Consider the following 26,556-nt stretch of genomic DNA (forward strand, 5'->3'; position numbering starts at 1 on the left):
GCCTTATCATCTCCAGAGCATGCGCAACGGTAGTAGCGCGATCGCGACGAGCAACGAGCGTCGTCGATGCGCCGATCTGCGAGATCGTTTCTCGGCATCGCGCCGTCACGTCGCCGAAAAGTATTACGATTGTCTGCAGTGCACGGAGCATTGTCGTCACGCGATCGACAACAACAATCCTCCCAACAGCAGCAACAATAGTTATAATATCAATAATGATAATGTCGCCGTCGGCCGGATTCGCAGCAATCATCGTCTTCCTGTTTCGAATCTGGCATTGTATTCTGACGTACCAACGTCTCCACCCGATGAAATGAGGAAGATTCGAGGCGCTAGAGATAACTTGACCAAGTCTCTGATGAGACATCAGTCCACTCATCTAACGCCAGTCAAGAAGAGATCATCGTTGGCGCGACCAGTTCGCGTCCATGATTCCTTTGTACAACCCAGACGGCCGATGGCCGAGGAAGATACTTCTTATCACGACTCGCAACAAGATCAGCAGACGAGATCGTGTAAAAACCCCTGGTGGTGGCAAGACCGTCGTGATCGTCAGGAGCCTAATCCGTCGACGAGCTATGCCTATCATCGAGGCGGAAATGTCGAGGACGGAGGCGCTGGTTGGCCTATTCGCCTGCGACTCGAGCAGATGTTGGAGCTAACGTTGCCGCAGACTAAACGAAAAAAAAAGAAGAAAAAGAAAAAGGCGACAACGGCGACGGCGACGATGCTGCTGATGAAGCAGCAACAGCGCAGTAGGCACAGCTTCAAAGATACCGAAAGGCTCCTCAAAGTACTCAGCATCAACAATGTGGACCAAGATAATAGGTACAACGTCAAACGATGTTCCGTCATGTAGAGATTAGAGTAAAAAGAAGAAAGCGTGTAACAGACTTCTTAGGAAACATCGTAGGACTCTGATACGCTCGTATCTGCAACCCCGCTTTTCGCGAAAATCGAGGCTTCGAGTCTACTTGCGTATTATACTTCTGCAATAATAATTTTCGGTAAGTTTTATTTTTTTTTTTATCTTTCATATTTTACAGAGACTGCGAAAAATGGACAGGTGTGGCAGAAAACATTCTTCGTGCATTTTAATATTTTATCTTTATATGAAATTTCTTTCTTAAATTGCCTTTTACTTATATTTTATTTTATATTTAAATTACTTACAGATTTATATTACGTAATAATTTCTTTTTATAATAACATCTATAATTATTTCTCTAATAATTATATCTGATAATTATTTTTATTTTTTTTTTTTTTTTATATATAATGACCTATAAAGTTTAAAGATATATATTTGAATGAATCTCATATCATCTTTAATATACATTATAAATAAGTATTAATAACGAGAAAATCATAATTACGTAAAAATTACTTTGGCGGAATTCGAAATGCCACTTTTCGATAACCATCGACCTCGATAACGCGCAGAGCACCTTTTAGAAAGAGAAAGCATTTTCATTTCGTTCTTCTCAGCCTTCCTCTCAGTTTAGAGATAGAGAGATCATCTCCTCCTAGTTGCGTATCCCATTTGCTATTCCGACACACATCTCGAATATCTCGTAATATCCCTCTTATTACTTTGATCGGACGTTTTTACTTTTATAAGAAGTGGTCAGTGTCACGATTCATTGAAAAAAAAAAGAAGAAAAAGATTTTAGCAATGTTTAGTGACTGTTGTTCGTTATATTACCGTGTTGCATTTCGGTGTGAAGAGTACTGCATCGTTGTTTCGTTTAAGTCGAATGCACTTTATGCAAATATATTATACGTATATATATTCGCGCGGAGCTAATTAATCATTCGCATCCGCGCAAAAAGCGAACCAAAAAATATATATGTTAGAGAAAGGAGAAAGTATAAAGAGCCAATTTCATTCCACTAAACTGCCTGGGAGATCACCGCGGATGCTAAATCGCAAGCTCCTTCCAAGTTTTGCGACAGCACCTTTCTCCGAATTATTTTTTATATCGAGAAATTATAAACCGACACTCCTCTATTATTCTTGTCGGGCGTGAAAGTTATTATCACAACGGCTTTTGCGAATCGTCCGTTCGCGATCGGAGGGGCAGATGGATGAAGGATGTATATCACATTTGTGTGATATCTGAAACGGTAGTTTGAAGAAAATCAAATTTCAAATACAGGGTGTCCCATTTTAATTCCTCCAGTGAAATATCTCGAAAAATATGGAAAATTCGAAAAAATGTTTCAGACAAAAGTTGTATAGTTCCATAGGGGGACATAAGATGGTGCCATTTGTTTGACCTTGAAGAGTCACATGAAGGTCACGTGAAGGTCATTTTGAATTTCTTAAATGGAACACCCTATATATTTTTGAATATTCTTGTAGCTTATCTTGAGAGCTTTCCAAAACACTATGATTAAATGTTTTTTCATTAAACACTTTTCGAGTTATAAGCCTTCAAAGTTGCAATATTTTGACATAAAATACAAGATATCTCGTAAAATATTCATTTTTCGATTATCTTATCCTAATACTTTTATGCACAGAATAACGAGACAAATCAATTGGCGTAATTAAAAAACATAATTATGTTAAAGTAAAAATGTGTAACTGTAGTTGCAAATTCAGGTTTTTTCTTAAAGATAACTATATGTTTTCTTTACACCAATTGATTCGTCTGATTATTCTGTGCATGAAAGTATTAGGGTAAGATAATCGAGAAATGAATATTTGACGAGATATTTTGTATTTTTTGTCAAAATATTGCAACTTTGAAGCCTTATAACTCGAAAAGTGTTTAATGAAAAAATTTTATCATAGTGTTTTGGAAAGCTCTCGAAGTCAGCTACAAGAATATGAAACAAAAAATAGGGGGTGCCATTTAAAAAAATTGAGGTGACCTTCACGTGACCTTCAAATGACTCTTCAAGGTCAGACCAATGGTACCATCTTATGACCCCCTTGAAACCATACAACTTTTGCCTGAAACATTTTTCTCTCCCAGGCTTGGTTTTCGAGATATTCGACTGGGGGAATTAAAATGGGACACCCTGTATATCATTTACCTCTTATTGGCTCAGCTTTCATGTATAATTTATTTTCTAAAAATTCTTTTCTCCCCAACTTATCGTTAATTTTTTAAATTTTATCTCATTAATTATTAGATTAATCAATTATTACACCCCTGTAATCTGATAACGCGCACGGATCATCCATTTATAAACTAACTTTAGCCGATATCAACGTATTATTAAATTGATAGCGTGTATACGATAGTACGTATTCGAGCAGAATGTAATATATCTCCTTCGTTCGCTTAGCTCTTCGAGTTGTCTCTCTAACAACACTTATAACAGAGAAGAGCAGCAAGTACCTATCTACAACGGATGTACACGCGTAATCCAAGTGCCATATATAGCGTCGCGACAGCCGATTAATTAATGCCTATAAAAAAAAAGCCCCAAGCATTTGAATGAACGTTCCAGTATTAAACATATGACGAACAAAGGTGTGTGTGTGATTCGACATAATTTAACAGTTCGAGACGCACCTTCCCCTCGTCGTATCGTAGATAAACCCACATGCATATAAATATATAAAGCGATCCTCTGTCCGCGAATGAACGTCACGAGGAAGAAAAAAAAGAAAGATTGATTCGTATGAGTACACTGCGCGTTAAAACTACATGATTAATAGCGATAAAACTGATTGCGAGTACGGTATATATTATTAATTTTGATCGAATCTATTCATATAAATTAGGAAAACAAGGTACTTACTATTTTCTGTCGGTTGATCGTGTATGCAAATTTTGCAAAGACATTGTTGATTTTAATACGCATGGACTCGCGAATCAAGATAATCGTAGATTTAAATTAAATCGAACAGGACTAGACCAGAGAAAGTATTGATTTTATTACGTATGTTATATTATAATCTTGTATTCTCACGAGTGCCCTTCTTTCGTTAGTGTATCTTTGTCGTATTATTAACTTTAGTATATAGAGACATGAAGCTGGTCCAGAGCTATCACTCCCAATATTTTGTAAGAGTATCGTCGATTGTGAATTTAAAAGAGACCGATTCAGGCGTTTACGATTGTGATAGCGATCGATAGCGAAAACGCGCGTCGAACAACATGCGATAAATCAATCAGGATGCATATTAATTATCGTTAATGAATCATATTGTGCATCTCTTTTGTTTTGTTTTTTTTTTTTTTTTTTTTTTTTTCATTTTAACTTCACTATGCCAATAGGAGAGAAAGTTTGAGTTGCGACCGGCGTGAGAATGGCTGCGAATTATTAACTGTATCCGATGTGATGTAATCCTCAATGTTGGCTATGTTAACGAGTCTAGTCCATTTATAAAATTAAAGAAAAAAAAAAAACCTTTGCTATACACCCGTGCAAATGTATCGTTTGGTCGGAAAAATAGACTGCACGAAAATATATTATCTATATATATATATATATATATATACATATATATGTATAGTGTACATACAAATACCTTGATACACATGTGATTGCCTTTTCTTTTATTTGTTCTTTTTAGAATGACATATAACATTTCTATAAATTTTCTTAAATCGTGAATTAATTAAAATAAATCGGCATTCGCATTTTATAATATTTCATAATTAAAATCAGAGAATAATGTAAGAACATTTTTACAATTTTGTAAATAACAACTTTACATCAAATATCTTTACATCTCTTCGCAAATAACACCTACATACATTGAAGTCTTACTTATGTGATTTGTATTTCGAAAATATGTACTTATCTCTTGAAAATAATTAGGAATGAGAAGTGAACTTGAATGAACTTTTTGAATAATGAGAAAGCATCGCTATTGGTATTATCATCGTGAATAATGTATACGGAACAGCGGCATTACAATTCTCGTTAAAATTGTCTCGTTAAAAAGTTTCTTTCTCAATCATTAAAAATCCTCGATAGTTCTCATCGGACAATACATACAAATATAACTTTCGTTAACACAAACAGCGGCTATTATTCAAAAAAATTTTTTTTTAAGATAAACCAGGATCGTCAAACTCCTTTGTTCTTTTTTGGACCAGCGTTTTAACGCCATCTATTTGTGTGCCCTCAGAAAATCGGACCTACTTAGCGAAAAATCCAATATGGCGAAGTATTTTTACAACTATAGTGCATAACATTTATATATAAAAGTCTGTGAGTGTTATGCGCTATAGGTGTAAAAATACTCCGCCATATTGGATTTTTCGCTAAGTAGGTCCGATTTTCTGAGGGAACACTAAAAGATGGTGTTAAAACGCTAGTCCAAAAAAGAACAAAAAAGTTTGACAACCCTGAGATAAACACAATTCTTTCAGCCGATTATAATAACTAAATACTTTTTAAATACTTTTAAATTTGGATATCTGTTTCAATGTTGTCATCCGATCGATCCTCGCTTCGATTCTACAACTTGTATTTAGCTCCTCTGACAATGGGATACGTATCGCCGGTGCAAACACCTCGGAAATCGTCGAGGCTCAGATCCACGATCGCTACACCGCCGAGTCCCTTGGATTTCACAAAAGCAGCCTTGTTGCCGGCAGTGTCCGGATCCTCGTAACCAACCCAGATGCCATCTTCTCCGGTATTAGGATTGTAAGACTGATAAGCATAGCTGCCGTACTTCTTGGACGGATCGCCGACGCGTCGCAATCGTCCAGCCGCGTGCTCGGTCAGTCTGGCGCATACCTCAGCGTAGGAGAGCAGTCCCGGTTCGTTGGTGTGAGGTCCAGGAGCGCCTGGGCCATCGGTCACGATAGGAGGTACGCCAGAAATCTGGCTGTCGGCCGTCAATTTCCATGTGCGAGCGTATGTGGGGATACCGACGACAATCTTGCTACCGGGAGTGCCGTTCTCCAACCAGTACCTGTAGAATTACAGATTATTTTTATGGATTATATAAAAAACATATGTGTAGAACGTTTCCGATAAACAAAATGAGGGTTTATAAAGATGGCAAAAAAAAAAAAAAAAAAAAAGAAAGTAATAAGAAATATTTTGTTTACCAAGATTCACGTAAACAATTCAAGATATATCGATTAATGTTATTAATGAATATTAATGTATCGAGATAGCAATTAGAAATCAGTAATCGTCCTGATAAATGAAATGAATTACGCCTTACAATTTATGAATCAAGGAAGTAGAGAAAATTGATCAATATTAAAAAATTAAATCAAAATTAAGACATAAAGGTTGTAAAATTGCTTAGCGCACCCTACATTTTATATGTTAAATTGTATTTTATGTGAGAATACGGAAAAATAATATGGGGAAAATGTAGATAAGTTTACCTTGCCGCAGCATCAATATTGTCATCTCCCACGTATCCGTAACTGTCATAAATTGATTGTATTACACATGTTAAAATATATATATATATATATATATATATATATTGCGAAGATACTTTGGGGATATGTTTTAAGGCTCCCGAGTAGTCACCGCGGCCATATTGAAATCGTGACGTCACAAGCGAGAAATAGCAAGAAATAATACCCTGATTTATGTTGCGACTGACATGTAAATAAAAACATATTTCAACGAAATAATACTACCAATCTCTTCAGCACACTTGTAAAAATGGACGGCTAGTAATCCTTTCTCCTGATAATTGATAAATAACTGTAAATTGAGTCCGAAATGAACCCTTGAAATGCGGAAAGACACGCGATTTGACAGCTGTCGAAAGGAGAGGAAAATGTTACTTTACACAATTTATCCCTTACACAGCTTGGCAGCCGTACATTTTCACAAGTTTCATAAATACGTTGCACATCACAACACTAGCAAAAAGCAAATAATTACGACGTAGGTCGCAACATAAATTGGGCTGTCATTTCTCGCTTCTGATATATTTCCCAAAAGAGAGAAAGAGACAGAACTATATGTCACCGTCGGCATCAAAGTTTCGCGGCGAGTACTCGGGAGCCTTAAGCGAGAGAAGCAGATTTACCTTGCTGCGGTATCGACGTTGTCATCTACCACGCGTCCGTAGCTGCCATAGACCGGTGCCGGGAAATCGGCCTCTTTCGCGCTACGTTCCGCTGTCTTTTGATCGAAGCTGAAAAGATGTACGGCTTCGATGTTGGGCGCTAATAATCTGGCGTCATAGTAGACTGTCAAAAAAAAAAAAAAAAAAAAAACAATTATATAATAAATACCCCACGATAATAACAATATTTTTTTATCCGCCAACTATAATTATATTACTAATGTTATTTTTATTTTAATTAATTTAGATTTGTGTTACAAGATACTAACCGCTAGCGTTAACATGAGGCAACACCGTGACAGTCAAGGACTTGATTCTCGGCCTAAGTTGCGTCTTTAGGTCACGCACCAAGATGGTGAAGCCGTCGCGATGCTCCTGCTCCTTTTCATCCTGGAACTTTCCATAACCCAGTCTTTTCTTGAAACCGTGCCAAAGAGAGCCTAAAGTGCTGCGTTGCTTCTTGGGCCTGACTGGTGGGAACTGCCATGCCAGATCAATTCCATCAAAGTCGTAGTCATTTAACAAGCGATTAACGGAATTGATGAACTTCGTTCTGCCTTCCGAAGTCTCAGTCTGTCGAGCCCAGACAAATTTTTTAATTATTTTCTTCTCATAATATATAATTTTATTTGAATTCCATTCCAATTTATTCAAATTAAATATTCAAAATTGAGATGTAGACTAAAAAAAAATTGCACTCACCAATACCAGGTATTTGTGTTCTTCGTCGTAAGGATCGGAATTTCCTCCGACGCTCAGATAGATCTTTAGATCGGGAAACGCTCGCTTCAGCTGCGTGGTGAGTCTGTAATAAGAATAACCCGATCCTGTATCTAAACTCGGCGAGCCGGGAACGATCTCAAAATCGGAATTGATGTGAGCGTATCCATAGATCAGATGAGTGCAAAGAGACAAGGCTGTTCTCACATCGTCAAGTTGAAACTTGGCTGGACCTATGAAGGTAACAGAGCAATTTTGTGTACAATTTAAATTTTTTCGATAATAAGAGAAATTAATTCACATGGTAATATACGAACGGAGGCGTGCAATATTATCTTTCAATTATGAATACATGTGTTTCCACATGGAATGTATATGTGTATGTTTGTGTTGCCATTCGCTTGACCTTAACAGTCGTCGTAACACAAGTATGACAAAAACTCTAATAAATATAAGCCGGAGCTTCAACATACAGAGTCGACACAGTACTGCTTTTAGATATCTTAAGAATATAAAGGAAATATTATATAACGGAAATTAAATATTATATAATAGAAATGATCAAATGTAACGCATCATGTTATAATAATTGCTTTTTAAATCAATTATATTCATAATCAAATAGGAATTTATAAAAATTATATTTCTTATTTTTCTCACGCGATAAGATTTTAAAAAAAAAATAAACAGAAAATTATTTCTTCTTAAAACGATGGGGGAGGGGGGGGGGGGGTTTGGAATTGATAACATAATTATAAAAAATTGTACTTTATAATTATGTTAATTATTTCTAATAAAAATTTTAATTTCACAACTTTTACACTATTCTTACATAATTACGTCATTACCAATTTTTTTTTTTTTACGAGAAAATTTCTCTCACCTTTATTTTTGTCTTGATAGCGAATTTTTAATTTTAAAAAGTAATGCAAAAAACTAGTAAAAAGCCTACCTTGTCTTTCATAGGCAGTACTATTCCAATAGCAGACTACCTTAGTGTGCTCGTGAGGATCTACACCGAATACTGCCTGTATAGACAGCACCGCAAAAATGGCTAAGAGCAACGTCTTCATTCTTGTTGTCTAGAATTATAACGCGTAATTAATTAAATTGATTTTACCGTGCGATGCACCAATTATTAATACACGTAACACTTCACACTTTTAACGGAAACAAACTAAAATATTTTAGTCACAGTAGCACTACGCGATTATCATAATTGTAATTTAATAAAAAAGTTCATCAAACATAGAAAGTCGAACGATCTTTTAATCGAAAGACGGTTAATGTATTAAAAGATTCTTTGTTGTATTTTATTAATTTGTTTATTACTTTTTATTTTAAATCATTTTGAATAATAAATTATTTATAATAGTTTGTCTCTATTAAATGATTCTGTTAAATATTTCGGAAATTTAAGATTTTTTAAATTTAATACTTGATGCTTTCAAGCATCAAGGTTTTTCTTTCGTATCTTACCTTCAGTAATGAAAGGAACATACTGGCGGCTTGTTGCTCCTCGTCAGGGATTTTGAAACCTCGATCCGATCTTCGGTTCCAGTAGTGGGGGTCCAGCCGATATTACGTCAGTCTCGTGATCGTTCGTCACCGCGTGTTGGTATATGTATATATGCATATGTGTGGTACATAACAGCAGCCGAGGTGCGTCGCATGAGAAATCATCAAATACAGTCAAAAGACACTAAGCGAGCCAAGGTCGAAGGTTGAGAGACGAAGCGATACAAGCGATCCCGCTATCAATATTTGCTTCCTTTTTTTTATTCTGTTATTAATAATTATCGCAGGGTCTTCGCAAATTAAGCGATAATCGGAAAATTGAGTTTATTGGTTCTTTTTTTCAAGAATCAGAGATCTGATGCACACGTTCTACTTTTCGAGAATGTGAATTTCTTCATGAAAATTATGAACAAACACATTGGAATTATTCATAAAATTCGACGAAATGTCGACGGCAAGAGAGAGAGACTTTGTTCATAACGTAAGAAATACATTGCGACGTCTTCAACACCTCTGTCCTCGAAGAAATACTGATTTTTGAGAGCGAGGCTTTATCCCTGTAGACTTTGAAGGATCGCTTGCTGACGCATATATGAGCGATTTCCATTGTGATTTCCCGGTTTATTCCGAGACGCATCATGCATAAAACTCTCTAAAAGACGCGTTTACACATACTTCTGATGTGCAAATAAAATTAACACTATACTAAACGTGATAGAATTGAGCTAAGCTGCGATAAATTACAAAAAACAAGCTCGAAATATATTCTGCAAAAAAAGATGGATGAATTATAATATAGATATTTCTTTCGCAAAGATAAATTTTTTAATCTTTCTATTGAAAAATTTTGACATTTATCGTTATATTTGCGGCGTTATGATTATTATATTCTTTTTATTTGATCGTGTTTTTCCATCTATTCATTTTAACATGCGTTTTATATTTTATTTTTATGAACTTTCGGATATTTCGAATATTAAAAGTCGCATAATTTATAAAGCGAAATAAACTCCTGTCAATTTATCTATTATTTATCCGGCTAATACATCTAATATATTTTCTCATTAATTTTTTTAGAGAATAAATTAGCGCGAAAATTGCTGATTCGCGTGTTCTTCTAATCTCTCCGAAGAAGCTTGTAAGAGGATAATTGGATATGACGATTTGGTAAATTCGTACAAGTAGACAAATCGTGACGTAAACATCCTTTCCGAGTCTTGCCAAATATAACTATTTGTCAGTGACTTTACTCAAAAAATTTAGCGATACTAATATTCCAATTGTTTTATCAAAAATATTCTACAGAAAGACGAATAACGACTTATACAGGGTGTCCCATTTTAATTCCTCCAGTCGAATATCTCGAAAACCAAGGCTGGGAGAGAAAAATGTTTCAGGCAAAAGTTGTATGCTTTCGAGGGGGCCATAAGATGGTACCATTTGGTCTGACCTTGAAGAGTCATTTGAAGGTCACGTGAAGGTCACCTCAATTTTTTTAAATGGCACCCCCTATTTTTTTTTACATATTCTTGTAGCTGACTTCGAGAGCTTTCCAAAACACTATGATAAAATGTTTTTTCATTAAACACTTTTCGAGTTATAAGGCTTCAAAGTTGCAATATTTTGACAAAAAATACAAAATATCTCGTCAATTATTCATTTGCCATTATCTTACCCTAATACTTTTATGCACAGAATAATGAGACGAATCAATTGGTGCAAAGAAAACACATAGTTATCTTTAAGAAAAAATCTGAATTTGCAACTAGCAGTTACACATTTTTACTTTAACATAATTATATGTTTTAAGTACACCAATTGATTTGTCTCGTTATTCTGTGCATAAAAATATTAGGGTAAGATAATCGAGAAATGAATATTTTACGAGATATTTTGTATTTTATGTCAAAATATTGCAACTTTGAAGCCTTATAACTCGAAAAGTGTTTAATGAAAAAACATTTTATCATAGTGTTTTGGAAAGCTCTCGAGATAAGCTACAAGAATATGCAAAAATATATAGGGTGTTCCATTTAAGAAATTCAAAATGACCTTCACGTGACCTTCATGTGACTCTTCAAGGTCAAACTAATGGCACCATCTTATGTCCCCCTAGAAACCATACAAGTTTTGTCTGAAACATTTTTTCAAATTTTCCATATTTTTCGAAATATTTCACTGGAGGAATTAAAATGGGACACCCTGTATATACATCTATTGTAATGTCACAAATAATTTTTTATACTTGATACTAAATATTCTTTTCACTAGAATAATCTAAATAAAACATATCTCTTTGATTTAAGATTTTATAAAGTTTGTAGAAAATAATTACATCTAATAATAATATATCTTTTTTATTTCTGTATTTTTTTTTATTTTATTGAAATATGGTACGTGTTTTGAAATCTAATATAAAACTCATCGATTTAATGAAACTCTCGTTAATGAAACTTTTTGAAACACACGTGATAAAACAAATAACTTTTTAATAGAATGCAAAATTAAAATTTAGTTTGTACAAATTCTTTCCTTGAATATTCGTTGGATATTCGTCGAGTATCGCGGGCTCTAAGCAAGCAAATTACTGCAGAACATTTGATAGCCAAGGGGAATTATCGAGTTGAAAAAGATTAAAATGACGATCATGCACGAACGAATCTAGAGTGTGTTTGCGTTCTTGATTCCGCTATAAAAGCTCATCTGGTTCACCGAGAATAAGGTCTGTGATAACAGGGGCAAAAGGTTAAAATAAATAAATGATTTCTCTTACATCTTGAGCACGAAAAATGTAAAAGCGAACATAAACAATTTTTCTATATATTACTAGTACTACGAGATACGTGTATCGATAAGGAGTGCAACGGAAAAATCATATTTCCACCTTAATTAATATGATAATAAATAGGGTTAATAAAATGCTTATAAAATGCGTTTGCAAAAAAATAAATTGATCTTTGCACATACACAAACTATTATAAACATTGCTCTATAATTTATCATAAAATATGTCAAGAATTATTTTATAAATAAATTTTTCCAATAAATGTATTTCCTAGAAATAGAAACTTTGAAAAAATTTTCACAAAAAATAGATAAGAAAATGTATAAGTCATGTTTATTTCTGCAGATATTTTTCACAGTTTTATTTTTTATTTTTTAGATAAAATAGTAACTCTGAGATGAAATATATAAAACTCTCTTTGTGCACTTTGTAGGCAAGACATATTTATTATAAATGATACAATCAAAATATATCTCTAGAATATTTTTAAAAAAATCTAAGTTTGTTAAAATTTTTGTTGGCACTTATTAGATTTTTTATGTAAGCAGTAGAATCTTTGAAATAATATATGTCACATAAAAAATTCAAAAAAATATAGAAAGAGGAAGAACATATGTTACAAATATTATATTTCAGAGTTTTCTTTATCACATTAAAACATATCTCATAAATTCGGTTATATTGCATTTTTCCAATTGCATAGACAATCATTTTCTGCGCAAACGAGAGAAAAACGAAACGTTTAATATATCGATATCGGTTTCTCAGAACCGATAGAGAGATGAGAGACGTTAGTGTTGCTTATGTAATCGTCGTATGAGTCAGAATAGCCAACAAACAACGTCTAATGTGATACATTTATTCTGTGCTCCGATAGTTACGACCTTATTCTGTAAATGATAAAAAAAACTACTTAAAACAAAATTTATTTTTATAAAATAGGGTTAGGTCTACTTTTTAATAATTCTTTGATCAATCTAGAGTCAATTTTTCCTTAGTGAAAATATCGGAACTTATTATTTATTACATTTATTGTTCTTCAATTTTGAATATCATATAACTAATAACGAAATTAAAATTATATATAGAATCTCTATTTAAAAGTGATTGGAAAAGTTTTGTTATCGACAGTTATTTCAACAAGTTCAGTTCAGAAGGATCTCTCAATCATTAACTCGATAGCTATTGATATCTCGGTATATTCCATTAAGAAGAAATCGGTCACGTACAAAATGTAGGTGATTATGTCCAAGCTACGAGTATGACTTGGTCTTTATTTAATAACAGATTAAATATATATTATTGTATAACTCCTGACAATCGTATCGATTGTCGGAACATAATAAGACAGAAAATTCTAAAGATGAAAAATCAGTTTTTTTAAACGCTTTTATTATGAAAAGAACGTTTATGTACATTTACACTGGAGCTCTAAACTATAACAAAATATTATGCTATGCTCGTCATATATGTGAACTGCTTAAAATAAATCTTTTTAAGAATTAAGGGGATGCCGTACCGTCCTACCTTACCGATCAAAACTTGTTTCGTTAGACACCAAAATTATTATTTGGTTGTACAGAATGAAAAATGCTTCTCCACGATGAAAGTACATACAATAACGAAGCGAGAACGTGTGCAATTTTCAGATAAAAACAAAAAAAAATTACAGTTTTAAATTATCGACAACTAGCGTCATGTCGTAACTGCATTTGCTTAATATAAAAGTTTTGCAATTTGCACGTACAAAATGAGATACGTTCCCGCCTGGAAATGCATGAAAGAATATATGTAAACTCTTAGAAATAAATTCGAAGTCTTAGTAAAAGAGATTTTCTTGAAAGTGTCGCACTTTCAAGAAAATCTCTTTTACTAAGACTTCGAATTTATTTCTAAGAGTTTACATATATTCTTTCATGCATTTCCAGGCGGGAACGTATCTCATTTTGTACGTGCAAATTGCAAAACTTTTAAAATAATAATTTTGATGTCTAACGAAGCAATTGTTTTGATCGGTAAGGTAGGACGGTACGGCATCCCCTTAAGTTATAATTTTTAAGATTCTTGCTAAGGATAAAATAAATAAGACGTCGCGAATATTCGACCGCTCTCCCCTGCAATTTGCTAGATTTAATCGATTTCATTAACGGATGTTAATTTCACGATACGTTTATTTTTAACAATTTTTTTTTAAAACTCATAATCTACGATTATTAGCGACAACGATTGATATCGATAAAAAGAAAAACAAGATTAAAAGCGTTTATTTGAAGTTATTGGCGATAAATCAATAACTTCAATGTAATCTCTCCTAATGAAATTGAAGAAGAATTCGATTGTCGCCATTTAACGAGTATCATAAAACAGGATTGAATTGCAGTAGCAGGGATAACTTTGCATTATGCAATATCATATATAACTCTGTTGTATCATGAAATCTCTTTTCTAACAATAACATTTTTTAAATGTAAAAAGAAGATTGGGTGGAGAATGTCCCAAACTTTTATTTACGTTTATACAAAATATCTACATTTATACACACATTCTGCATTTTGCATTTATACAAGTAGTAAAAAGATGAATCATCTGTACCCTGACGCACGAATATCATAGAATTAATGTAGTAAGAAGGAATTTGCGATCAGCTTCAGTATTCATTAGATGAAACATTTTTCTAATCAATTTTCTCGTGGATATTGATTGATTCCGAGAAGAATTGTCAAGTAAAGATAGCTCTGCTAATGCAATACAAGCCCAACTTAACGCACTTGTACTAGTAACGAGTGAAAAGTCACGAGTGTCTTAAGTAATAAGTGCGATTAAGTCACTCTTGACGTACTCCGCTTCATACATCTCCTCCTCTCTATTGATCTTAATCTAGAAAAATACAATCTATCTTGTTCTTTTCTTGTTCAAGAGTATCTGCTCGCATTGAATTCTTGGGAAAAGATTTATTAGAATCGCATAAATCTTCCTCAAACCCTCAAATACTGTTAACGATATATACACTGCAGTACTATATCATACATATATCTAAAATTTCACACAAGAGTTTCCGAAATATGAAGATAAAGTGTAAAACTCACGTTCTCTTCAATTTCTCGCGAGATGATCATTGAATGATTCATGTAGATTATAGTACATAATAAGTATTCTTCGCTGATGAAACCGGGACGATCGTGAATATTGGTCAAGTCGACTGACTATTTTTCACTGGGTGACTTCCACTCATAGGACGCGATCGTCGGTTGCGTAAAAAAAACTTTCCAATCGTGATGTTGACTTTATTCCCGCTTACCTTGCTTCAAATTATGCGGATACTCGAGCATGTCGCCCTCGTCTGAAATTCAGATATGGGAATAATTTCACGAATCGCGCGCAACCGGTCTTCATTCAATCGGTCTCATTAAATTACCTTCTCCCTCATCCTCGCCTTCTGCCAAATGAATATCATTCTTTTGCTGCGGCTCCTTATCGTAATCGCCGCCATCGTATTGATCATCACCACCGTTAGCTTGGCCATCGTCTAATCTAAAGTCAGAAAAAATTATTTATAATGATAGATTTTTGTCGAAATCACGCATATGTGCGTTCATCTTAGAACATATAAATTATAATTAAATAGAATTTGATTGCGCAAGTGTTATATATAATATTATTATAAAGAAAGAGCTTCAGCTCACCCAGGGACGCGACCCAACTGGTTGAGTTCTTCGCCAATCTCCTGCACTCCGGGTCCCACTCTGAACCAAGCGTCGTTCGCTCTCCTCTCGACGATTTGATCGCCGACGTGTCGCGCGGCGGGAGGATTCGCGGCGAACGGCGGGTCGAGATTGCCGGCTTCGACGATCGGCTCCTTGTCCTCCTTACTGTCTACCGCAGCGAGTTTCGGCGGCGGCTGCAAATTATTATTGTGAGCCACCACGTCATCCCGCTTTCGGATCTCCTCCTGATGTTTCTCTTCGTTGTCGACCTTCTGCTCGATAATCTCCGGAATCGGCAACACGCCAACCGGCAATTTGACCTTCGACAGTGGTCTGGCCGGTAGCGGGGCGACCTTGTCGATGAGGGACGGCGACACTAAATTAGCGTTGTTCCCTACGGTGGAGTTTTCCATTTTTCGCGAACTCGCAGAATCGTGCATCGCGTTCTGAAAAAAAAAAATTTTTCACAATGTTACATAAACGGTATAAAATACCTGTTTGCAGATAAGACCTGCGCGTCGACAATTTTATTTATGTTATCATGAAACCGGTTATAATAACAGCTGTCACTTTTCAATAAATGTACAATATGACTGAATAACGAAAGAGCCGTGTCTTCAGAATATATTGTTAATTTGCTATGCATGAAAAGCTCTCGGGAATTACAATATTCATTTTTTTTCCTGTTAATCCAACATGTTTTATTTTGGTATCGATAAAAATTACCGGATCTCTCCAACTTGGATGAAACGTACAAAAAGTATTGTAGTTGCGTAAAAAAAAAAAACTATATTTATTCTCATATTCAATTAATAATTTATCAAGTATGGTGATACTACAAAGCTGTAAGTATAGTGCATGAGATAGCAATACTAAGATTCAAAGTTAAAAGTTACATTATTAAGCAATAAAAATGCGATAGAAAAGAAGCTGTACTACACATTACATAAATAAATACAAGCTTCTCTCGCAATTCAACAAATTCTTAAGCATTATTTAGCCTAGTTAAAAAGTAATAGATTCAGCCTTATGTAACAGTGTAATGTAAATCAATTAGCGACGGTCATACAATAAAGCTGTGACGCAAAAGTTAACGGTAGCTAGGTTGTTACGAGGTTGCCAATAAAAATACAAGCAGATAAACATAATAACAATTTATTAATGCATTATAGAACACAGATTTACAGGCACATTCAGAACAATTCGCGAACCATTATATATAAAAATATATCATATTCTTAATAACAGAAATAAGCCTTGCAAAAAGCCGCGAAAAAAAACATTAGTCAACTAAATTATATATGTACAAAAAAATCTTTACGTTTTTTATTAAACATTCGATAAAATTCGTCCATGAATTGTATATCAAGAAAAATATCTAAAACTGTGTCAACAATAGCAAAGAGAAAATTAAAAAACCCCTAAAGATACCTGCAAGAACAGTTTTTAGAAATATACTTATCTATCTTGTTTAAATACAATACTTAATAAAAAAAATTAAAGCTATTAATAAAAACTATTGTTAGTAAAATTTACAAAAATTTCCTCATGTGATTTGCACAGTATTGTGGTGTTAAAAGCTTCTATTTTTTTAAATTGCATTAATATCAATACTACGCTTTGTTGTAAGTTTTAAGAGCACAGATGTACGTATGTATGTGTACTTTAAAAACAAGAAATTAAACGTTGCTTTAAGAACGATTGTTGCAATCTAATTAATGCACAAATGCTTATTAATAAATAATATAGTATATAATATATACTATTGATATCACTTTTTCATGCGACGTGGATTAAATTATTTTGAATTCTATTAACGCAATAGGTATCCTCTGAAACGTAGATATCTAGAATAAACTTTATGTGTGTGTGTGTGTGTGTGTGCAATAAATGCGATTTACAGTAACTTACAGTAAAAATCTAACATTAAGCAGTAAACAAAAAAGCAATCACAGAAAAAATAATAGCGATTCAAATATAATATATAATGTCAAATGATACGGAACAATCTCCTTTTATTAAATATCCACATAAATTCATGCACATCAGCTGCATATCATATTAATTTATCATAAACAAATTCTGTTATGTCTAATTTTAGGCAGTAGTAAAGAGAGAGAGAGAGCGAGAGAGAAAGAGAGAGATTACAAGAAAGAAACAATTATCCCGAGAAACCTTCAGTAAGGAAATGGAAGAATTTCTCTTTTTTTTAATTCCATCACATCGATAGTATCTATCTATTTTAAAAGCAGATTACTAAAAAAAAAAAAAAGTTGGTTCCAAAATATATATTTATCAACACTTTGTTCTACAAAAAATCTTTAGTTGATTTAGAAAATAAAATAATAAACACTTTTTATTTAAATAATTAATTAGATGTTCTTAATCCATGTGATTAACTTGCAAGTTACGGTGTAAAAAAATTAAACAAAAATAATTATATAAATTATTTTATGTTATATACTTTATTAATTGAGTAAAATCGTTATATATCATGATGATTAAATCATAATGCTATATAATATATAATTATAATTAACATTTTACTGTATGGTTATAATTACTATAATAACCAAACTTTAAAAATTTTTTACAATTATATTAACATAACGAATCAACCTTTTACACAACAAACGAAATGTGTTAAACAACCTGATATTGCAATCCCTGAATTGGAGAAACCAAAAGAATAATAACAAATTAACAAATGCACAATCTAATAAATTTTGTCGTGGGGTAGGTTATGATTGAGGATGCCGTTTACTCTTTCTTGTAGAGCCTGCAGTTCGTCATCTTCCGCACGAGTTTTGTCACTGATCACTCGACTAGACACGAGCGTGGACTCTTTCTTGATGGCAAGTTGCGTTAAGGGTTGTTCGCCTTGCGAGCCCAACACCGCTTGATTATCGTCATGTTTCAGACCATTGTTTTCCAGTTGATTCAATGGTGGCGACATTACCTGTTTTCTTTGCTCTTCGCCAATAAAACTCTCACCTACGCCGCTTATGTTCGGACGCTCGACAACATTTCTTTGTTTTTGCTGAAAATCATTAGCCGAGAGCTCGTCGATCATTTTTGCACCAGTTGAAATAACGTTGCCATTATTTTGAATGAGTCTGGTTTTGTTCATCTCCTCGTTGGCATCCTTGTTCAATATCTTGTCTTCTGAAGAAGTTGCTTTTCCGTCCGCGCGATAGGTGTTGCGAGATGATAGTGGCCGCAGCGGACTTACCTGTTGTTGCGGCGCTGGAATTGGTTGCGAGTCTTCCTTCTGCAATGCCGATTGTGCTGCCGACGTTCGGGGAGTTATCGGTATCGGATTAGGAGATGTGCTTTTTCTGTAAGATTTCTGAAAAACATGATAACAATATTTACCTCTTACATAATTGTTACTTATTTTTTAAATTAATCTTGAATCTTGAATATTCATTTTCTATATATAACTATTGATTGTTTGTATCTTACAAGATGCAATTATAACCATCTCAAGATATCACTTATTTTATTTATATTGTAATTGGTAAATTAATGTATATTTATAACGAAGGAAAGATATAGATACCTTGGCGCTTTCCAATTCACGCTTTAACTGAAACACTTCTTTTCTGAGGTGATCAATGGTGCTATCGGCATTGCCGTTAGTTGCCAACAGTTCGTTGTACTTGTTCTCAAGCTGAGTCTTCTCATCTTGTATTTCCAGGTACTTGGTCTTCAAATGCTCCATAGATTTCTCCTTGTCTTCGTGTGCCTGCCGAATGCGACCACGTAGATCCTGCAGTGTCGTTTCCAACTTATTGGTCTCGTCCAGTGCCTGCTTCTCACGTTTCTTACACTCATCTTGGAGATCCTGGTGCTCTGTCTGCAGGAGCTGATAGGTCTGCTGAAGCGAATCGAACCTTCGCATCGCTTCTATGCTATCCTTGTCGCGCAAGGACTTCTCCCGTGACGCGCGCTGCTGCAGTTCTTGCTTCACCGCGGCGTTTGAGCTCTTCTCCTCGGCCAAAGACTTCTCCAGCCGAACTTTGTACTCGAATATAACTAGAAAGATATACATATACTGATTATCTCGTTATCGAAAAACTTGGATGAACGAAAGATTTAATTGTCAATTATTGACAATCGAAGAACTCGGAAGAATAAATCTATAAATCAATCTATACTTTATGAGGTTTGCCGTAAACTTTATATATTTTCCATAATTAATTTTTTAATCTATAAAAAGTAGCTTTAAAGCCTTAACTAAGATTTTACTTAAATTTGACTATTTTACTCCACATTTTTTGCGATTATACAGGGTGTTCCCATTTTAATTCCTCCAGTGAAATATCTCGAAAAATATGGAAAATTCGAAAAAATGTTTCAGACAAAAGTTGTATAGTTTCTAGGGGGACATAAGATGGTGTCATTAGTTTGACCTTGAAGAGTCACGTGAAGATCATTTTGAATTTCTTAAATGAAACACCCTATATATTTTTGCATATTCTTGTAGCTTATCTCGAGAGCTTTCCAAAACACTATGATAAAATGTTTTTTCATTAAACACTTTTCGAGTTATAAGGCTTCAAAGTTGCAATATTTTGACATAAAATACAAGATATCTCGTAAAATATTCATTTTTCGATTATCTTATCCTAATACTTTTATGCATAGAATAACGAGACAAATCAATTGACGTAATTAAAACACATAATTATGTTAAAGTAAAAATGTGTAACTGCTAGTTGCAAATTCAGATTTTTTCTTAAAGATAACTATGTGTTTTCTTTACACCAATTGATTCGTCTCATTATTCTGTGCCTAAAAGTATTAGAGTAAGATAATCGAGAAATGAATATTTTACGAGATATCTTGTATTTTATGTCAAAATATTGCTACTTTAAAGCCTTATAACTCGAAAAGTGTTTAATGAAAAAACATTTTATCATACTGTTTTGGAAAGCTCTCGAAGTCAGCTACAAGAATATGTAATGAAAAATAGTAGGTTCCACTTAAGAAATTAAAGATGACCTTCACGTGACCTTCAAATGACTCTTCAAGGTCAAACCAATAGTACCATCTTATGGCCCCCTCGAAACTATGCAACACATGTCTGAACCATTTGTCTCCCCCAGCTTGGTTTTCGAGATATTCGACTGGAGGAATTAAAATGGGACACCCTGTATAAAATATTAGCAATTGTGGATTCTTTGACACATGACCGTATGTAACCCGTTATGTTTCGTCTACCTTGTAGTTGAGCGGCGAGAGCCTCCTGCTGATGAGCACATTGTTCGTGAAGGTCCCGTAGCCTGGTCATCTCGGAGATGGCGGCACGATAAAGGAACATCAGCAAGAGAACTACCACTCCACAGCCACCGTACAGAGCCAGGCGGCCGCCTCGGCCTCTGCCAAGCCGCGAACCGCTCATCCCTGTTGACAATAAGATATAATACATTTTCTTGTACTGTCTCTTGTGAAAACAACCGAGACTTGTGTGGAATCATATCAATAATGATCATAAAATGATACATATTTTTAACTTATATATACTGTGAGGTATAATTTAATATCGATTTTTTTCTGCGCTTACATTATCTTTGCACATCTATTAAAATATATATAGTATTCTTAAAATGTAATTAAATTCTACTCTAATTGTACTAATATGAAAAAAGTGTGTGTATATATATATATTTGCATAATTTTGCCTAGATTACGACACATTTATACATATTTATTTTTTATTTGAAGATATATTTATTCTCTTCAAAGTAAAATAAGACGCAAAATATATTTTGCATTTTTTCTCCTCTGTAAAATAACTGGAGTTTTCTCTTTTTGTTTGTTTTTTTTTTTTTCATGAAAAAATAGAAATATTTTTTTGCAGAACTAAAGCTCAATTTAAAAAAAGAAAAAAACCGTGTAAAATAATTCAAATATTTCTATTTGTTTTTAGTTGTTTCGTAGAACACCGCATTGACAAGAAGTAAAATTGGACAATAGAGTTTTCGAATATCAAAACGAAGATGATTAATCGATCGACAAAGCGTATAAAAAACAAGATCGTATGTAAATTACTAAGCTTTACGATGGAAAGATTTTGTTTCATCACGTCGGAAAGAGAAATTTTCGTAACAACATATTTACTTTGCGTTAAATAAAATAAAATGAGAAAGAAAGAAGAAAAAGGGAAACAAAAAAACACATTTTAGATGTAGTTATAAAATGAGTGACAAATAATCGAAGAAGGAACAAAAAGAATGCTGATCAAAATATCCAAATGTGTTTTACTGTAATCTGTAATTTATGACACAGCCTCATTAATTTGATTAATTGTTTAGCTTTCATTTTTCTTCTGTCCTTCGGCTTTTTTCTTCAAATTTTTCCATTACGAAAACATTTTTTAGCATCTCTTGTCTTTGTTAGTCGAACACTAAGAAATCCATACAATATAGAATCTGACTATACATACATAGTATAATTCCTTCATTTTTGTAGACCTATATTTTACTAAAATTGAGAAAAAAAATAGATAAAAGAAAAAATAAAACGATAAAAATTTTTACTTGATAGTTGTAAAGTCGAAAATTGAAATTCTTTCTATGCGACTTTTAATCATTTATTTTAATTTTCAAAAAATGTAAACGTTAATTTAAAGAACAAAAAAAATGTTAGCGTTTAGAATTAAAATATATTTCTACTAAACTATCAGAAATCTTTGGCAGTTAATTATTCTCTCCAATTCTTTTTCTATAAAATGCCTCGGCGATTTACAGTATCAATATCTAAGATAAAAATTATTTATAATAATTATACGTAAACTAAAACAATAAATAATTAAAATAACAAATTAAATTGATTGATAAATAAATTTGGAAACAAAACAATTTATCACGTCAGCCTAAAAAGGACTTGAAAACTTTGATACTTTGTATAAATTAAAAGTGAATTACGAGGATTAATTCATTTTAATTCGTCTATCTTTTATCAGGTTACCTCGCATTCCTTTTCCAATTCAAGCGAATTAATGAGAATTTTCACTGTACAGTACGAGGAAAGGAATAGCGGGGAAGCGTTGCAGCGGGGTAGTTGGCTATTTAGCAGCTGGATTCGAGTTCACTGACATTTCGGAGCACGCGCGAAGCGAGTCTTGTTTCGTTTACGACGACAACGACGACGACGACGACGGAGACGACAAACGGCAACGCACGTGTACCGTTGGTGCGGAAACGTGACGCCTGCTCACAAGCGGATTCTGCATGCCTCTGGCATCCAGCCACACATCGGATATTCACAGAATAGTGAATCCTTGATTACGTACACAGAGTAAGTTGACGGAAAATACAGATACCTTCCCCGGATTCCAGAGTTAGTCCTTGACAAAAGGTATTGCGTCACAATTCTATTCAAATTCTACATGTTTATCGAAATCGAATATCTCAACAATACAATCGGCTGATGAATAATAGGCAATAGATCAATCCATGTCGATTAATCATTAAATTAAATGCATATAAATTACATCGTGAAATGTAAATGTATATACTGCGCTAATATTCCTTGTGCGACAACTATGGAAATATTACGATTCCAAACACTGCAAATACCGTGCACATATATATCTATTCATACTATAAACTGTTGATATTATTGTCCCTATTGATACTGTAATTCTGGATCAACCGTTAAATGTCTATATATATAGTAGGAATTATCAAATACAATAGCATATTGTGAATATTGCTGATATTTACTATACAACTAAGATTTGTTGTTAAAATACTCATCATTAATCCTTGATAATCAAATATCTATACAGACATATCATAGACATAGGATTATACATCTCTTTTTATAAGTATAATCTCTAGTATGTATGATTTTTTGCTGCAAAAAAATAAGTGAAATTTTTAACTGGTGCAACAGTAATATACGAATTCATTCATTCGACTATATTTACAATAGTAATTTTAAAAATCATCTCAATATCCTTAAGAAGTACCATTTGTAATGGACAAAAGCCGTTTTGTCTATTTTTGACGTGCAACGTTATTTATCTCTTCTTTTTTCCTGCAATTTAGAGAAGCAAAATAATGTGCTTCTCTTTATCTATGCAATTAAGAATTACCTTGTATACATCAATTAAATACTTATATTAAGTCGCATGCACGTACATTCCTCTACACTTTTAACATTTTTTCCTTCATTTTTTCCCGCTTGCTGTATTATAAGTCTATAAAGCATAAAAACTAAAAACAGATCTATTGACACATTACTACCGTGAATAGATTATTCTTCTTAAGTAATTTATTCTTACAGTAGTTTTTTTTTTTTTTTTTTTTTATTCTAGGCAATTTCATAATGACAATATTAGTACATAAATCTAAAAATGAATTTATTTCGAAAATGAGAAATTAAAACTCTCAATTTCATACTAAAGAGGCAGATAGTTTAGTCTAAAATTTACTTGAAAAGAGAAATCAAATATATGTTTAAAGTATAAAAAAAGTTAAATATTATGATGACACTTAAGAGATTTTTTTTATTATTATTATTATTAAAAGACTAAAGTCCTCCAGTTTATAAATCTATTTTTGTGGAGATTAAAAATATCGGCAATTCTTCAATAATTATTCCAATAATACTTTTTGCAATGAAAATATTGATATCGTATCAATAATAAATATTAATATTTATAATTTATAACTAGATTGTGCTGATGATGACTTGAAGACAAGTCGAAACGTCCGCATCTGTAATTTAATTCAATTCAAGTTGCTTTTTCTATATTATATATTTATATCTAATATTGTGTTTTCTTTGTTTTACGTGATACCATTATGATCCGCCCTTGATTTATAATTTATCCTTTAAAGTTTTATAAATATCAATACGTAAGAATTTTTAAGTTATTAAGCTCTCCAAAGCCTGTGATTACCTAATTTTGAATTTTATAGAGAGCTTATTTATTATAGATTTGATTAATATTTATTATTGTCTTGGTGTTTGTTCTTTCATATGAAAAGAACTATGTATTTATGACAATTATTATAATATTACACTTGAATACGTGCATCGCGACATATATTTATTTAATATTGTAACATTTAAATATTTAACATTTTATCAAATTGTGAAATAGGATCAACTTGGATGCAGATAAAGAAATCTATCGTGGTGGATCGTTTTTCGTGTAGGATTTATTGGTACACGACTATTAACGGGAGGCGACGTGACACGTAGACAAGGCGCGTGCCTTCCAGACGCAGACGATCACTCCCATATCGGCAGACCGGCAATCCACACGAAAATTCCCTAAACGAACACCGAAGGAATTTGCAACGTACACGTGGACTCTCGCGGATGACATTTCATTCACAAAGCCGTCGTCGATCTACCCGAAACTGTCAACATTGTCGTAATCTACGTAAAATAGTAAATAACAAGTGCATTTTATCGCGAAATCGCATTGCGCAAGTTGTGCATACATTAATTAGCGCAAACATAATGATTTAGCATACTCATGCATTAAAAAAGAAAATAGTCCTCAATGCACATATGTGTTTATTCGTGTTAACACAAAGAATGATGATTCTTAATACACTACTGCAAAATTAATTTTAATTATCATTAGTGTAAAGTAGTTGTTTAAGCAATTATTATAAAAGAATTATTATAAAAACTCATATTATCATTAATATAAGAGAAAAAATATATTCTTTTTTTATTAGAAAAATGAACATGATTTTAAAATAAGAATCGTGGACTTACTTTGCTTAGAAGAACTTATACACTTCTGAGAATTAATGAGAGTATAAATGATATGATAAAAAAAAATTCCTTTATCCAAGAGAAACATATAATTTTACAATAAGTATTAGAATTATTTTAATCACGAATGCTCATAAAGATTGATTTTTATTTTTATTTCATCAACATAAGTATAAAAAAAAAAAAAAAAAAAATAAATGATCTTTATGAGAAAAAATTCTTTCAACGATACTACCTAGGATCTTTAATAATTACATAATTAAACATGTTTAATAATTACCTTTATTTTATTTGAATGTATTGTTTGCATTGAATTTGTTATTAATTTTATATTCATTTGTAACTTTTGGTTTTTAGTGACACTTGAAAAGGACCACAATCAGATGGTCGAAACGTCGTGTTATTAAATATAGGAATTTTTTGGCTAGTTTAATTGTTTCTAATTATTCTGCTATCTTTTGAATCAAATACTAGCGATTTTAATCTAATAACCTTAAATTTTAATAATTACATTTATAAGAGATAATTTCAAGTCTTATTAATACAACATTAACGTAAAATAAGAGAGAGGAAAAAAATGTTTCTTACAAAGATCTCACATATGTGTGTTGACATGACTAGAGTGTCGTTCGCAGGATGTTTACGGTATGCATGACGTACGTACCTCGTGTACCCGGTCAACGGCGAACCGTACACTCAGCTCTTCTTCATCGCGCGTTCCGATTTGCCTAGCCAGCGTCGGTCCCTGTGGCCGCGTCAGCAACGGCGAAATGGCGATGACGCGTCGCGCAAGGGAACGACGGCGACTCCTCGACAGCTTCTCCTCGTAGCAGCCGTAGCGGTGTTCGTAGCGGCAGTAGCGTCGTCGTCGTCGTTGTCGTCCTCGTCGTCGTCGTCGTTGTCGTCGTCGTCGTCATACAACACCACGCTCGCATATGGATGATCGCGTCCACGCAACACTCACGTCGAGGAAACGGCGGGGCGAGAGTATCGCGCGAACGTGGCCGGCAACTCCTCGTCGAGAGTAACGCGCACCTCGGAACGGAAATGCACGCGGT

General features: G+C 33.4%; 3 protein-coding genes across 4 annotated transcripts; 1 reads left to right on the top strand and 2 right to left on the bottom strand.

The window, feature by feature from the left end:
- The first annotated feature begins 19 nt into the window (after positions 1–19).
- On the top strand, positions 20–21,111 carry LOC140672884 (uncharacterized). Its single transcript, XM_072905345.1, has 2 exons — positions 20–1,007; positions 20,982–21,111. Exon 1 carries the CDS (start codon positions 20–22, stop codon positions 857–859), a length of 840 nt encoding a protein of 279 aa, XP_072761446.1. The 3' UTR covers positions 860–1,007; positions 20,982–21,111.
- Idgf4 (Imaginal disc growth factor 4) lies at positions 4,494–9,375 on the bottom strand. Of its 2 annotated transcripts, XM_072905339.1 has the most exons (7): positions 9,221–9,375; positions 8,694–8,823; positions 7,724–7,974; positions 7,291–7,594; positions 6,983–7,145; positions 6,321–6,362; positions 4,494–5,893 (listed from the first exon to the last, which is right to left on the bottom strand). In XM_072905339.1, the coding sequence occupies exons 1-7, from the start codon at positions 9,239–9,241 to the stop codon at positions 5,431–5,433; spliced, it is 1,374 nt and encodes a 457-aa protein (XP_072761440.1). In that variant the 5' UTR covers positions 9,242–9,375; the 3' UTR covers positions 4,494–5,430. The 2 variants fall into 2 exon arrangements, with proteins under 2 accessions (XP_072761440.1, XP_072761441.1); XM_072905340.1 differs by lacking the exon at positions 6,321–6,362 and having other exon boundaries at positions 9,221–9,373.
- On the bottom strand, positions 13,938–26,548 carry LOC140672879 (uncharacterized). Its single transcript, XM_072905338.1, has 7 exons — positions 26,163–26,548; positions 20,975–21,157; positions 19,311–19,786; positions 18,981–19,097; positions 15,728–16,194; positions 15,460–15,575; positions 13,938–15,384 (listed from the first exon to the last, which is right to left on the bottom strand). Exons 2-7 carry the CDS (start codon positions 21,153–21,155, stop codon positions 15,329–15,331), a joined length of 1,413 nt encoding a protein of 470 aa, XP_072761439.1. The 5' UTR covers positions 21,156–21,157; positions 26,163–26,548; the 3' UTR covers positions 13,938–15,328.
- Positions 26,549–26,556: the final 8 nt, after the last annotated feature.

The sequence above is a fragment of the Anoplolepis gracilipes genome, chromosome 14, assembly GCF_047496725.1.
Source record: "Anoplolepis gracilipes chromosome 14, ASM4749672v1, whole genome shotgun sequence".
Taxonomy (NCBI): domain Eukaryota; kingdom Metazoa; phylum Arthropoda; class Insecta; order Hymenoptera; family Formicidae; genus Anoplolepis; species Anoplolepis gracilipes.